The 15674-nt window shown below is 43.0% G+C and overlaps 1 protein-coding gene across 2 annotated transcripts; it reads left to right on the plus strand.

The window, feature by feature from the left end:
• The first annotated feature begins 6270 nt into the window (after positions 1-6270).
• Positions 6271-14594, plus strand: LOC106587235 (secretory carrier-associated membrane protein 5). Of its 2 annotated transcripts, none has more exons than XM_014175432.2 (7): positions 6271-6500; positions 7087-7142; positions 7333-7458; positions 8965-9121; positions 9408-9509; positions 10508-10625; positions 10822-14594. In XM_014175432.2, the coding sequence occupies exons 2-7, from the start codon at positions 7136-7138 to the stop codon at positions 11011-11013; spliced, it is 702 nt and encodes a 233-aa protein (XP_014030907.1). In that variant the 5' UTR covers positions 6271-6500; positions 7087-7135; the 3' UTR covers positions 11014-14594. The 2 variants fall into 2 exon arrangements, with proteins under 2 accessions (XP_014030907.1, XP_014030908.1); XM_014175433.2 differs by having other exon boundaries at positions 7336-7458.
• The last annotated feature ends 1080 nt before the right edge of the window (positions 14595-15674 follow it).

A 15674-nucleotide genomic window follows, 5' to 3' on the forward strand; every position in this document is an offset into this window, starting at 1 on the left:
AGCGAGCAAAGAGAGCTAAAGATAGGGCAAGCTTATTACAGACAAATTATTTACACACTTTGAGGTTCCACTTAATGAGGCCAATTAGGATAGTAAAGTTGTCAGGCTTCAGTGAACAGGGAAGGCAGTTTTTATTTTGGCAATGAACCTAATGTTTGTGTTTTTCCTGTGTGTGAACAAATCAGATTTTTCCTTCTTCTCCTAGGGCCTTTTAAAATGTAATTGGTTGTGTGTGGGACTTCACATCTTGGACAATGGATGGCAGTAGTAGACAGGATTACCACGCTCAGAGGAGAGGCTGAGGCAGAGCGATTGTAAAACCAAATAGGCCCAAACCCTGTCCTGTCTCGCTGTATACTTTTAATGGTTGCCAAAAAGGCCATGCAAATTAGTTGAGATAAGCATCCATTTTCTTCTCCAGCATCCCCTCCCAGCCACCTGTACGGTCCCATATCTCTCCTGGCCTCTATCTCCGGCTGTGGTTCCTGCCCTGGCCTTTGTGCTCTGTAGAGGTCACAGTGTTCTTGAAGTGCCGATGTGTTTGTATTTTGGTGGTGCTGACTGCAGTAGCCTCCACAGTGGCTGAGTTTCATCCCCCCCAAGGTCAGGTCTATCTGTCTGACAGGCAGCAGCAGGGCTGCTCTACAATAAGGAGAGGAGAAGACACAGACAGAGCACTGCCCTCTGGTGGAAAAGCTGAGGTGACGTTACATCAGACAAACATACCATGAGTTATGTCAACAAAGAACATGCTACAGGGGACGAGAAAAGACCAAAAGAAGTATCTTATGTGCTTCTTTTTTCGTTTACACGTCAGATGATGCAATTAGTGCGCAATTCAAACAACAAAAGTGGTTTGGGTGAAATGAATAGCTTTTTACTACCTCTTTTTCTTCTCAGAACAGCCATTCAACCAACACTAGTGGAATCATTTGGGGACCAAACTGTGCACTATGCAGAAGTTCATGGTCCATGTTTGCATATGTAAAGTAGGTGAGTGTGTGTGATTGGTCGGCTTGGTGTTATCCCACCCCGTTCCGCTGGAGGGGTGCCGAGTGCATGCTTGGCGAGGAGGAAGGGTCTCCATAGAAACCAAGACTTAGGGTGACTGGGCAAATGGTTTGCTTTAGTAGTACAATACCACCAGGGTCTCACTGGCAGCATGCCCAACCCTGGAGCACTGAGGAGGGGACAGGGTGGGAGGAGGACATTCATATTCAGAGTTTAACAAGGCAAACGTACTTACCTCACACACACACACACACACACACACACACACACACACACACACACACACACACACACACACACACACACACACACACACACACACACACACACACACACACACACACACACACACACACACACACACACACACACTACCATTCAATGAGGTACCAGGGTGTGTGTGTTTGTTCATGATGTAATGCCTCCCTCTTTTCATTATTCGGAGCACATCCTGGGTTATGATCTCATGGGCAAAGGCACAAAAGCCCAGCCTTCTGCCCACTCCTACCAATCTGCCTACAGAGGGAGAGGTGAGGGGTGAAGAGAGGGAGGGAGGGAGCAGAGAAGGGAGGAGAGAAAACATGAACTCTGTCCTCTATCTTCTTTTCTGGGCCGTGGAACATACAGTCGGCACAGCCCCCCCCTTTTCTGTTCTCTCTCTCACTTTCTCTCTCCACTAGTAGCACCCACTAGTAGCACCATTCACCATCTCATCATCAAGTCCTCATTTCATACAGTATGTGCCCTCTGTCTAGGGGAAGATATATCAAGTAATCAACCAGACAAAGAAAAGGCTCATTGTGCCTCATCAATGCAGTGTTGGCCAAGCTGATGAGGCAAAGCTGACTTTCCCATCCTAATCTCCTCTGCTGAGAGGGGCAAAGAGAGGGGAAGCCAGGGAGGAGGAGTGGAGGGGAACAGGGTGGGCAGAATCCCTCTGAACACAGGCTAAAACAAATATTCTGTGAAGGAAGCGGTTTGTATCCTAATTAGCTTAAAAGTAGATTTAAAATCTCAGTAAAAGGCTGTGTGGCTCGGTCCTGCTCTGGGAAAGAAAGCTTGGTCCTGCTCTGGGAAGGAAAGCTCGGTCCTGCTCTGGGAAAGAAAGCTTGGTCCTGCTCTGCTAACATGTCGTCGTCTCAAGTGTCCCATCAATGGGGGCCTTGTTTGCTGTGGGAGAGAGAGCCCCAACCACCAGCCAACTCTTATCTGTGTTTTGGCTTTCTATTGAAGGTGCATGTTATTAGAGATGGTTTTAATAAGCACTGTTGAGACTGGACCTGCCGCTGGTGAATATTCATGGAGTACAGAGAGAGGGTCAGATAGGAAGGAGTAAGGACGGGGGAGATGGGGAGAGGGGGAATGGAGGGAAGGAGGGGGAGAGAAAAGTGGAAGAGTTGCAGGAGTCTTAAGACGGGAAGCAGGGAGCTCCTGAAAGCCTGTTCAGAACATTTCAAAGACATTCACATTTCCATCTGTGAGTCTCTGATGTAGATTATGTGTAGCATGGAATATGTTCATGCTACACGTACGTAAAGAGAATGGAGCTGATATCTGTACATTCTTTACTGTCAGGGAGGCAAGAAGGATCTCTCCCAGAGATGTGCTGACCCCTGGTCGGCCCCTGTTACATCTGAAAAGCTTCAGAGCCATTCCAACATAGAGATCTTATAAACTGGAAACAGACATTTCCTCTGGCTGGGAAGATTTGGGGGAATGATTCAAGCGACATCACCCATTTGGGACTATACACTCTTATAAAAAAGGGCTCCAAAAGGGTTATTTGGCTGTCCCCATAGGAGAACCCTTTTTGGTTCCAGGTAGTACCCTTTGGGGTTTCATGTAGAACCCTCTGTGGAAAGGGTTCCCCTATGGGGACAGCTGAATAAACCTTTTAGGTTTAGATAGCACCCTTTTTTTCTATGAGTGTAGTAGCTCATCTCAATTATGGTTACATTTCCAAATACTATGTGGCTTTTCTAAATATGGCCTGTTTATCCTCAACGCTCCAAAGCGTATCCATCCACTGTGTTAGTTGGTGATGGACAGATACTGTCAGAGTGAAAGAATGCTTCAGAAAAAGATTAACATTACAGAGGGAAAAACCCTGTTTCATGAAGGCCGACTATTCCAGAGAGGAGAGAAATGTATTGATCATTTAGTCGTCTACTGCAGATCAATAGGAGGCTGAGGGGCCAGGGTTTTTAGGGGGAGGTTTGTGATGCCCAGCGTTGCCTCTCTCTCTCGCAGGACACTCTCCAACATCTCATCCCTGTGTCTAGTGAGGACAAGTGGACAGATGCCTACCTGCAGCCCTGTGGACAGGCAGACAGGGGCCTTTGAATACTAATAGCCTTGTTTATTCATTTTCCAGAGCTCTCTCTCTCTCTGAAACTGTAAGTTTGTCACAGGCTAAATTGTATAGTATGTGATGTGTGTCATGCGATATGAGAAGAGGAGACTAGACAATGACTGTAATGTGTCTCCTTGGGCAAGCAGGATTTCATCACTGAGAATTATTGCCATTACTTCTCAATGTGACACGTCAGGAAGATGAAATAGTCCTTGTGGTTTTATAATATGAGTATTTTCTGCTTTTTTGTTGTTGCCAGATGTGTCAACTGCCCTCAAAATACTTCTCTGTGTCATTGGAGAGGGGAGGTGTGCTGCCAACCGGCCTTCTTGTAGAGAAAACAGTGTGAAGGCCAATCTTTCCTCTCCCTGAAGCTGTGTGTGTGTGTGTATGTGTGTGTGTGTGTGTGTGTGTGTGTGTGTGTGTGTGTGTGTGTGTGTGTGTGTGTGTGTGTGTGTGTGTGTGTGTGTGTGTGTGTGTGTGTGTGTGTGTGTGTGTGTGTGTGTGTGTGTGTGTGTGAAGATAGAGACCACACTCTGAACAACAAGTACAAACCCACAACTCTGAAAAAAAAGGTGACTTACACAAACAGAGAAATAGGCACAGCAACTATACATAGGTTAACCACGACAAGCCAAAAGCCATTTTTTGAAGCACTCCATCTAAAATAGCACAGGAAAATGAACAAACCCAGAGTCACCCAAGTAGCTTCAGCAGCAGCAGTAGCAGTAGCATACTGACAGACCTCGCTCACACGCATTCACAGTTTGAGGAAAAGTGGATCACAGTGCCCCCTAAAGTTCATTGAACAGAAGTGCTACTGCAGGATTCCTGTGTTTTCCTTCTTTGTTGTGATGACTCCCACACCCTTCCTCTCAGCATGAGGCTCTTGGCATCCTCCAGTCTGTTGGTTTCAAAGCAAGGCCCCTGCCTGCCAACACAATAATCAGGTTACTACAGGGCTTTAGTTATGCAGAATAAAAGCCAAGTAGTGGAAATCAAATTACAATTTAACAACTTATCATGCAGTGCACTGCAAGGTTAAGCTCCTTATCCTGTTGATACAGGAATCACCAGATGTCCATACATGCTGCAGTACGAGCACTTTCAAATAATGACCATGCAAGTTTTACCTGGATTCATGTTAGAATGGACTCAGGATTTAACCTACAGGAAAGCACAGTAAACTTACAATGCAAACAAGGTATCCTCTCTAGATGCTCTGTAGGGACTTGACTCTCTCTCATGCTGTGTCTGGGACAGGCAGAGCCCAGTCAGCCCAGGGATCTAGATATACCTGTACTTTTCTTTACTTTGTATCACTAACATCCCGGTCAGCCATACGTCAGGTCTAACCTTAGCTTATGTCACCAGCTCTGATGAACACAGACTCATTGCCCCTGTCTCACCGGCTAACCTTCAGCCCCCATCACCCAGCCAGCCACCATAATGAAATACACAGGGCCATATGAGTTTAGAGCCACTGGTGGAAATGATTGGCCTTACAGAGAGCAGCTAACTGACTGACTGCCTCTGTCCTTACATGAACTGAACTTCAGCAGCTAGGCTAGGCTATACTGTCTTGTCTGTTTGATAATTCAATGTTTTTCTTCTTTTTTTCATCTCTGTGAAAATGTAAGTGGCTGGAAGAATCCTGATAAGGTTTTAGAAGAGAGGCATTTCCAGGTGGGCAAACATGAGGGGTTTATCTCAGTGATGGAAAAGATTAGAAGCAAATATAATGACTCATACACTATAAATATTATTATATGTCGAAGAATATATTTTTTTCAATCACACATTTTGTGGTAGATTTCTTAAATTGTGTCCCTAGACTTGATTTGATTTTTAGTAAGGATCTCTTTTAGCCCAAGGGCTAGTGTCCCAGGAGTCCAAGACTCAAGTACGTATTCATCACATGCAAATATGTGCATATTTTGACTTTGTGAAAGATATTGTAATCACTGATTGGGCACAATATATGTATGAATTATTAATGTTGTGGATATGAGTAATTGAACATAGGGACAATTGGGTCTGTAGTTGAAAAGGGCTGGAAAGGCTCTATGGTCAATACTTCCAATTTGTCATGCTAAGCTATTTGAGGACAATGAAGGAAGGGCAGTGCATTTTGGGTATGCCAGTCATTATTGTTGGAATAGATGTGTAGAATGTTTAACCAGTGTTGTACATAGAGGTTGAGGTTTACTGTAAACAAGAGAAGCACAGTGAAAAGATCTGCATGCTAAATTCATCCATCATAAAGCATTAAAGCATAAATGGCATATTACTCTGTAAGATGAGGAACATTCATAGGATGAGTATGTCAAGGGGATAGATAGATGATACCGTAACTTCCATCAGTAAAGCAGTGCTGAACTGAACCCCCTAGCTGGCAAACCAGAAACAAACCAATATCAACACTGCCATCTGCTGGCTAACCTCCCCTCCTGTTTTGTACATTATTGATAGAAGACATGAATAAACGTCAAACACTGTTAGTCCTGCCCATAAACCCCATGACCCCTATCATACAGTATAAATGAGACCCCTGACAGACCGTAATTGCTGACCATAATTTCTGCATATGAATATCAAACATTAAGTGAAAGATTTTATGCCACTAAAAAAACAAAATACATATTACTAGATAATTATTGAATAATAATCCTGTATTTGATTAATTTCATAAACGTTCATTTGGTGATCATTATGAGTGAAATTATCGAAGCGCGCCAGTAACACCAGAGTAGGTCACAGATTACTTCGCTTTCTCTGTAGACAGCGGGCTATTAACTTCAGCACCGTGGAGAGCAGCCGCCATGGAACGAGGGAGAGCCACATAGCGATTGGATAATAATGTTAAGACGCAGATATCGCGAGTAGAGAGCAGTGTGCCTATTGGTCAGGACTGACGGGACAGTAGATTTACTGACACTGAGAGGACAGCTACGGCATTGGAGATACATTACTTCCACGACCTCGTATAAAAAAGTGAAATAACAGTGATTTATTCTACTTTATCTCTTCATTATCAAGCTTTGTCATTCCTCATATTCGATGAGGTGGAACTGATAGCATGCAGCCGAGGGACAAAACATTGTAAATAGCAACAGTGCGCTCAGGACAGGAGGAGGTAAGCAGATTATGTTTCCAATGGAAGTCCGTAATGCCTTTAGAGTCAGTTGATCCCTATCAGGATAGCACTAACTTCAAAGATAGCGGGTTGACTTGAAGCGAGTACCGGTAGTATATGGGTCTATTCAGCGAATTCAAACCAAAACACCACGAATGTTAGGCTATGAAGACTCTGGCTGCTTTATTGAGTCTCCACTTTTACTCGCGCACCGGAAGGATCCCAGTTCTTAAACCCTGAAGATCCACCATTGAGCCGATGCCACCAACACGTCCCTGTGTGTGTGTGTCGCAAATCTCTTCAGTCGAATGTGACAAGTGACAACGTTGAGATTATAGATCTTGAAAACACTGCATTGGATAAAAGCATAGCTACAGTATGTCACAAGTGGTGTCACACATAAGCTGCACACTGGCATAATTGATCCATCTCTTTCTGTCAATAGTCTTTGTTCAATTATTGTGTTCGGGCCTACTAATATAACGTGCAAATACATTTCACCTGTGAGTGCGAAATCTGATGTTTAGTGTTGTTACTGAGTTTTAGAATGACTGCATTTACAAAGCTACACTTTCTTTATTTGTAGGTTCAAAAGATTGAGGACCAAAACAATCTGAACAACAAAACCAACAGTGATGGCTGGTAAGGATTTGCATGAATTGAAATTGACACACAGTATGCATATGTTTTGGTACATAATCATAGTGTTCTATAAAAGTCATTTACTGTCTTGTTTGGCTAGTCTCTGATCAACCAATCATACAAACACTAGTATCTAGCCTAACATGACACACCTGCCAATGCCACTAATGTATGATTGCCATTTCTCCAGCAGAGAATAACTTCCCTCCAATACCAGGGTTCATCCCCCTGCAGCCATGTTTCTACCAGGACTTTGATGAGGAGATCCCTGAACAGCATCGCACCATGTGCAAGAGACTCTACCACCTGTGGATCTGTGAGTGCCCACTGCCCACTACCCACAGCCCACTACCCACAGCCCATACTAGAACAACTCTAGTCAGCCACTCTGTCATAGAGTCCACATATTTAGGGGTTACGATGTCTTATTGCACTGTTATACTTCTTTCAGACTACTGAGCTGAGCCAAGACAGCCTAGCCAAGCTGCACTGCGCTGGCCTGATTACTCATCAACCATAGTTGCTGGAACTGTGCTGGAAAGGAACGTGTAAAAGGGAAATAAGTGTGCCAGGACAGTACGGTTCAGGAAGCCACAATAGTGTGAAACAAGTTTCCCCTCTGTGCAGAGTTTCTGTGTAGCCCTCTCTCCAGTGTAGCCTACTGTTTAGATTGGATCATTGTGGTGAACACACAGGAGCTGACAGTTAACCTCTCCCATGCCACATGGGTTGTCTTCATCCACCACAGCTACAAAGAATGACAGAGGGTCTTCTGCTGTAACTAGATATGTGTAGGTCAGCGGTGGTCGCTGCCGTTTAAGATGAGGGAAGACCATTTTTTTTTTTATGAGCATGGACTAAATCAATGATTTAGTGACGTGACTATATTTGTGTATAATTTTATCTAAAAAGGATAACTTTTTTACTGTTTGACTATTGACATTTTTCTGAAATTCACTGAGGAGGATGGTCCTCCCCTTTCTCCTCTGCGGAGCCTCCACTGGTGTGTCTCTCATCCAGGCCGGTGGGAGATTATGCATACGCTGCCCCTTCTTCTCATCTAATGACTTATATTTTATTCTCTCTGCAGATCCCCCCATTAAGTGATTAACATTTACACAGGTATTCTGTACCTCTGTGTTTGCACTTATTCACCAATAACAGTGTTGATGGAATAATCTGTTATATCCTTTCTGTCATTCATTTTGTGTGTTGTGCTTGCTCTGCATGTTTGATGTTTCTATCAGTTTATGTTTCCATGATTTCAGTCATTCTAAAATGTATTTTAATCCATTTAGCTAATCTCATTGAATAATCACCCTTGTTACATTAGATGTATTGGTCAAGAATAGACAGAAACTCAAAAGTAACCAATTAAAATACTTCTAGCCTTCACTTCGTTTCTTTGCCCGAGATGAAAAAAGTCTAATCACTTAATGGGTCTATTATTATAGCTCTGGTTGAGTTTGTAGTTCGGATGAAGGGATTTCTCTTCCCTTTGTGGACCAGTAATTGAAGCTGATTGGCTGCCTGTGGCAGTTCTGTGGAGCAGGCTGGAACTGAACCCCTAGCTCACGCAACGCTTTAATTACAACCAATTCGATCTTAAGAGGAGTAGATTTGCTAGATTACTGAGACTTAGAGCAAAACAGAGAAGGGAAATAAAATATGGACACCTGCAGAAAGGGCACTCAAGGAACCGGAGTGGACAGAAAGTGATCATTTATCTGAGAGCTGGTTCCCCGACTGGTGTTATATTATACTTTTGCATTGTTCTACTGGTGTGTATAACAGTGTGTTCTCCTGGTGGTGTGTTTTACAGTGCATGCAATCACCCTGGCTGTGAATCTGGTGGGCTGCTTTGTGTGGATGCTGGGTGGAGGGGGCGTGACAAATTTTGGCATGGCCATCATATGGTTGATTCTCTTCACCCCCTGCTCCTATGTGTGTTGGTTCAGGCCCATTTACAAGGCCTTCAAGTAAGTGGATTTCAGACACACCCATGAGGTATCCAACTACCACTAGATCGTTTTAAGCTATAACTAGGGCCCATAGTTTTTCTTGATCAGGCTATGTGGTCAGGAAACCCCCCCCCCAGTCTTACTATGACACCATTGTCCTTGATCATAGTGATATACCATCAGTCAAGGGAAATCAGTTACCGCCAAGCGGAATCTTGAAAAGGGATTTACTTATTAACAAGTACCACACTGTATAATGTGTTGTGTGTCCGTGTACTTACAATTCCTTTTGTTGTTCTCCTAGGACGGACAGCTCGTTCAACTTCATGGCGTTCTTCTTTGTGTTCATGGCCCAGGTGGGCATCAGTATTATCCAGTGCATAGGGATCCCAGGCTGGGGAAACTGGTAAACTGGTTACACATTCAAATCACCTTCAATAATAAGCCCATTATAAATGATTCTACACATGTATAAATGCTTCAAAATGTTCCATAAAGTATTATAAATGAAAGTTATTGTGTTACCGACAAACTCTGTTTAGCCAAAACATGTATGTCTTTAAAACAACAGCAGTATAACCTCCTACCTTACCACACCCTGTCATATCATTAACAATGCAATAGATGACAGTCAGGAAATAGCCTCACTCAGGACATTTATGACTCCATTCTGTCAATAGAGTTTAAGGCTGTTAAGGGCTAAATGTCACCTGGCTTCACTTTGATTAGCAGATATAATTGTAATGGCAGCTTCCATAAATGTCAACATTCAGAAATGGATGGTTTTATATGTGGGACACAAAATGTTTTTAAGGCTGAGCCAAAATATTAGCCTACTACATAAAGGGATCATGCTCTTTCCACGACATTGACTGATCAGGTGAATACAGGTGCGAGCTATGATCCGTTGTTGATGTCACTTGTTAAATCCACTTCAATCAGTGTAGATGAAGGGGAGGAGAAGGATTTTTAAGGAAGGATTTGAAAGTCTTGAGACAGTTGAGACATGGATTGTGTGCCATTAAGAGGGTGAATGGGCAAGACAAAATATTTAAGTGCCTTTGAACAGGGTATGGTAGTATGTGCCAAGCGCACCGGTTTGTGTTAAGAACTGCAACGCTGCTGGGTTTTTCACGCTCAACAGTATCCTGTGTGTATCAAGAATTGTCCACCACTCAAAGGACATCCAGCCAACTTGACACAACTGTGGGAAGCATCAACATGGGCCAGCATCCCTGTGGAACGCTCTCGACACCTTGTAGAGTCCATGCCCCGACGAAATTGAGTCTCTTCTGAGGTCAAAAGGGGGGTGAAACTCAATATTAGGAAGGTGTTCCTAATGTTTGATATACTCAGTATACAGGGGCAAATGGTAAGTGTCTTCTTCTTCTCTACATCTCTCAGCGGCTGGCTGGCGACCATCTCTTTCTTCAGCTACAACCTTTGGATCGCCTTGCTGATGCTCATCCCCACCCTCTTTTTCACTGCCACGGCAACGCTGTCCTTCATCGCCCTCACCAAGGCAAGTCTGTATCATCTGTGTTACGTCACAACCATGGGACACGTAGAGCATGAAGATGTGCATGGTGATCTTTATGTCGCTCACTCATGCCCATTGTGCCGGCTGCATAGGGCAGCAACAAAGGTCTCAATTGCTCTCTGTCATCTTTATGTGCAGCCTGACATTTTACTGTCGTCCCACTACTCCCTCTCTCCAGGTCCATAACTTCTACCGTGGCAGCGGGGGAAGCATAGGCAAGGCTCAGGAGGAGTGGACCACAGGGGCCTGGAAGAACCCCCACATCCAGCAGGCAGCGCAGCAGGCAGCTATGGGAGCCGCCACGGGGGCCATGATGCCGGATCAGCAGTACTCCAGCAACACCCCACAGTACAATGACAACCAGATGTAGGGGATAAAGTGGAGGGAGGGACACATGTCAAAACATGAGCAGGAGTTTGGTATCTGTTTATCCCATCCCCCAAAAATGTGTCTTCATCACAGCAGCTCTTTCTATGGCCATGGGTCTTCAACCTTTTTTTGCCCCGGGATCCCCTCCCAGGCAAACCGGCAACCCGGCAATCATACTTTAGCAATTTTTTTCTTCTCACATGTCGTCTTAGCATCAAGTGAATGATAATGGCAAGGAGAAGTAATCAACATTATTTTTTTTTTATTATAGATTTGGTAGATCGTTTTTCATTATTTTAATTGGGAAAGGAAGTGTAAACTCTAACATAGTCTATTAGCTAGAAAGGTAACTCCCGCATTTTGTTTTAGCTAAAAGCAGCTGTTTAGCTGGTTAAACAAAGGTTACCCATATGTTTGCAAAAATGTATGTCTATGTCAAGAAAGCTTACCAGCAGCCAGCGCCTACAGTATGTCAGATACTTCAGTGTCAGCTGGTTATTGGCTCCAGTGACTGTAATTTTCTCAATATTAGGAGTTAAGAAACAATGTTGACATCATTAGAAAGAAGATATTCTCCTCTTTCTGCTGTAATCATTGATTCTGTTGTTGCTAGCGATATACCCCTGCTATAGGGCACTACACTACCACACTATACCAGCTGACTCTGAACACCCACAACGTAAAGACAGTTCATGTTCTCAGCATCTCCATTGAATTACAGTATCCGGTTTCTACTGTGTGATGTCATATTTCTGCTTCTGCGGCTTTGTTTTGACGTGTCACATCAAAGATGTGTCCCTATCTTATATCACTGTGTTAGCAGGGCCCTGTGGCCACATGCACACAGCACCAACTCTGCTTGTCAGAGCTCATTCTGATCACCCACTATCCTCTCCTCAATGCTCTTCGGGGAGGGGGGGGTGATGGTTTTTGGTAGCCTCCTCCTGCTCATGACTTGTAAAGTCCTGTTCATGATACAGTATTTCAATTATATATTTGTTTGTTTTATACACTAAGTTACTGGACTCTAGGTTTTGTCGTGAATAAATGTATTCTTACATGGAAGAGAGCTATGTAAGACTGTGTTTGAGTGCAGTACCTTTTTTTATCTACAGAAATGTCAAAGCGTATAAAATCTTTTTATCACAGAAAGTAGCACAGAGATAACTTTAATATTTTACCAGGCGTGTTTATGTACTGTAGGAGATAGCTTATTTGTGGTATAAATATGTATTTTAAGAATGTATTCTTCATTAAGTGAATGCCAGCTGATTGAACAAAAAGGGCTCTCCTCTAAGCCATCAGGGTGCTTTGTGATTCTCAGGTAAAGCAAAGCTATAAACACTGGACAGATACTGTGAACCTTTTCCCTTTATGTCCATGTGTGTGTTTTTGATAGCTTATATAATATGTATTTAAAATGAAACCATAGTCCTGTTGCCTCAGGGATATTAGTTTTATTTGATTCATTCTGTAACTTGAAAAAGGTATTACTGTGAGCTAAAGAAGGCCAGTATGTACTGTAGTTACAGTACATGGAGATGTGTAGAAGTGCGCTCTTTTATCTTATTTATCATTTATTTTAACCCTTTAAACTTGATATTAGAGCAGCACTCAACTACTGAATGTGTGAACGACCTCAAAAAGTCAGTATCCCACATTTTACTGCAGACATCTGAATTTCAATACAATTGAAAGAAGCAATAACTTGCTGTTTTGATCCTATTCGTAGTATGCGCTACCTTTGATTTAATACTGAGGAGGTAGCGAGATTTGGAACTCCACTCCCTTTGAGTTTGGCCTGGACGTTGGCGTTGGTGTCCCTGGGGCTCACTGTCTACGTTGATATCTTTCATCAGGCTAGCTCAGAGGCTGTTTTAAATGTAGAGCTAACCGTGTGCTCCCAGCTCCCAGGCCTGAGCTGAAAGATCACAGGCCAGTTGCATTGTCATTATCCACAGTCATGGAAATGGGACTTTCTTCTTATAGTCTGAGAAGTAATGAATGCATACCAAAACACGGAACTCTTTTTAGGGGACTATTGTACAATATGTCTTTAGAGCAAGGATTTCCAAGCCTGTTCCTGGAGAGCGCTACCGTCCTGTAGGTTTTCGCTCCGGTCCTAACCTAGCGCACCTGATTCTAATAATTAGCTGGTTGATCATCTGAATCAGGTAAATTACAACTGCGGTTGGAAGGAAAACCTACGGGAGGGTATCTCCAGGAACAGGGTTGGAGAGCCCAGCTTTAGATATACGTGACATCTAACGTAAATTAATCAATTTCAGCTATAAATTAATTGCTAGGATTTCACTTTTGTTTCTTGTTATGTAATTGTTTTGTATTGAATGTCTGCATGTCTTATAGGGTGCTCTTTTTAAAAACGTGTTCTTAATGTCTTGTCTGTGGTAGACAATGTTAGACAGCAATGTTGTATTGTATGTCTTGTTGTATGGTTGTTTGACCACAGAGGGGCGCCAATGGTTCCTTTTATTTGTTTGAGAGAAAATCCCTGATATACAAGCTGCCTGCGCTCAGTCGTCTGTCTATTCATACAGTAGACTTTAAGTCTATAGCTTAGTCACTATTCAGTCAACAGCTCAATGGTTCCTCCTGTTCCCAGGTAGTAGCTACATGTGACCAGGAAGGAAGGGACAGATAGCCTTACATCTAAGTGGGCTCCAGTCAGCCTCAGCCTGGCTCATACTGCCCTCCTGCCACCTCTCTCTCACAGGACAGATGGCTGAGCAGGCGGTCCCTGTGAACACATTACAGTGTGCTCTATGCTGTAGGGGAAAGAGAGACGTTTATGGAGCAATATGGGTGCCACTTTCTCTGGGGTTGTAGGGGTTTGAAAATGACCTACATGGGCTCGTGTTGAGGGAAGGAGAGAGAGAGAGAGAGCAGTGGAAAAACAGTGTTCCCCAGTTGGTCATTAGTTCATGTTCTAGCTAGATCACTAACCTGGCCTAATCTATATATAACAAGGCTTCTTAACCCCTCAAGTAGCTGTATTCAACATTATTACAGTATGCACATTTAGAGAAATCCCCCAAACCTATACTTCTTTTCTCTCCTACATCTAAAAGGAATCAGCTATGTACTCAGTGTAGGAACTGTGGTGTAAACTATGCAGATAACCCTTGACTATGGAAGGGATGTGTTTGCAAGTACAGTTGTTTGGGCTTCAATTAGCCTGCGGCTGATGTAAAGATGTGTAGAGCACTGTTAGCTTAAACTGTGATATAATCAGTATTCAATTAGCTCCATCTCTGCAGTAATCAAGCAGAAGCATTGACCAAAGTGTTCCCCTGGTACACATTCATGTGCAACCACCACAGCTCATACCAGCAGATGCTGTTGCTTCTTTGTCATGTCCATGTTATTAAATGTGTGGGAGATCATTGTACCAGTGGGATATCCTCCTTATGCCGATCATGTGATCATTATGTGGTCATCTCGGAGAGGCAACGCGACAGTATTCTGAAGCACAGTTAGAAGGGGACTTTTATTCTAAAGTGCAAATGTTTTAGACTTAATTGTTACCTACATTTAAAAAATAAAATTTGTCTTGTCATTTTATGTTTTGATTTCCCTTACGGACATTAAACAAACTCTATTCCATTTTACACCATGAATGTATATTTTCTAGTCTTTGTGTGTCTTGACTGTGTGTTGTTGGGAAGTGGAGCCATGGTATGAATGTTAGTTGGACTGTCTGTTAGTTGCGGTCGCTGTAATAGCTCTCCAGTCCCATGCTGATTTTGGAACCAGGCAGTTAAATATGCGTTATGAGGGTGTTACATAATTTCAGCAAGTAGTTTTGAAAGTAGTGCTCCCGAGCCAAAACGGATCCCCGAAAATTGTGCGGTATTGTGTACAACGTCATCCATTTCATATGATATGTGACACCCCTCCCCCACAATCCGTATGATATGTTACGAATTCCAATTCGTACAATATGTTAAGTGCTTAAAGGGGAATCTGCAGTTGCTATCAATTTGTTGACTTGAATTAATGAATTATTTATATGTACCCATTAAATCATGAAGAATATAACTTAGAAATGCCTCATGAGCATAGTTCAGCTGTCGGTACGACCCAAAATATATACTCGTTTAACCCCAATGTTTGTTAAGGAAGTAAATGTAAACAAACACGATATAGACGAAAAATATGGTGAAAACTATCATTTTTATATAATGGATGGTCAGTGTTAGCTCTGGTTAAATTTCTCCAGCCCCATCCCTCAGTTTTTAACCGAAACAGGGAGCGGGGACATCACTTTGCTAATGATTAAACTGGTGATTGCCGCTTTAAGATCTCGTTCAAATCTCTAACTTGCAGTCTGGAAGTTATTCATGTCACTTGTTTACCCACCGTCTCTGTGCAGATCGTTAATCTACGGTCACTAAAGCATCTCACAATGTATGGCACCTATTTATTGCAATTGCCTTGTCTTCGTTTTAATCAAAAAGTTGCATTTCATAATTAAAATGTGATGATGAAATACTTTCCAAAACATTAAACACAACACATTTTTTCTCTATCTAGTGAGAAAACCTAGGTTGAGCCTGTGCATCCAGGTGGCAGTGACCAGAGACGGCCTATAGGTGGCAGTGTTGATCCGGTGTGAGTGAGTGGTGGGCTGTTAACTGTTCA

The sequence above is a fragment of the Salmo salar genome, chromosome ssa26 (genome assembly GCF_905237065.1).
Source record: "Salmo salar chromosome ssa26, Ssal_v3.1, whole genome shotgun sequence".
NCBI classification, from domain to species: domain Eukaryota; kingdom Metazoa; phylum Chordata; class Actinopteri; order Salmoniformes; family Salmonidae; genus Salmo; species Salmo salar.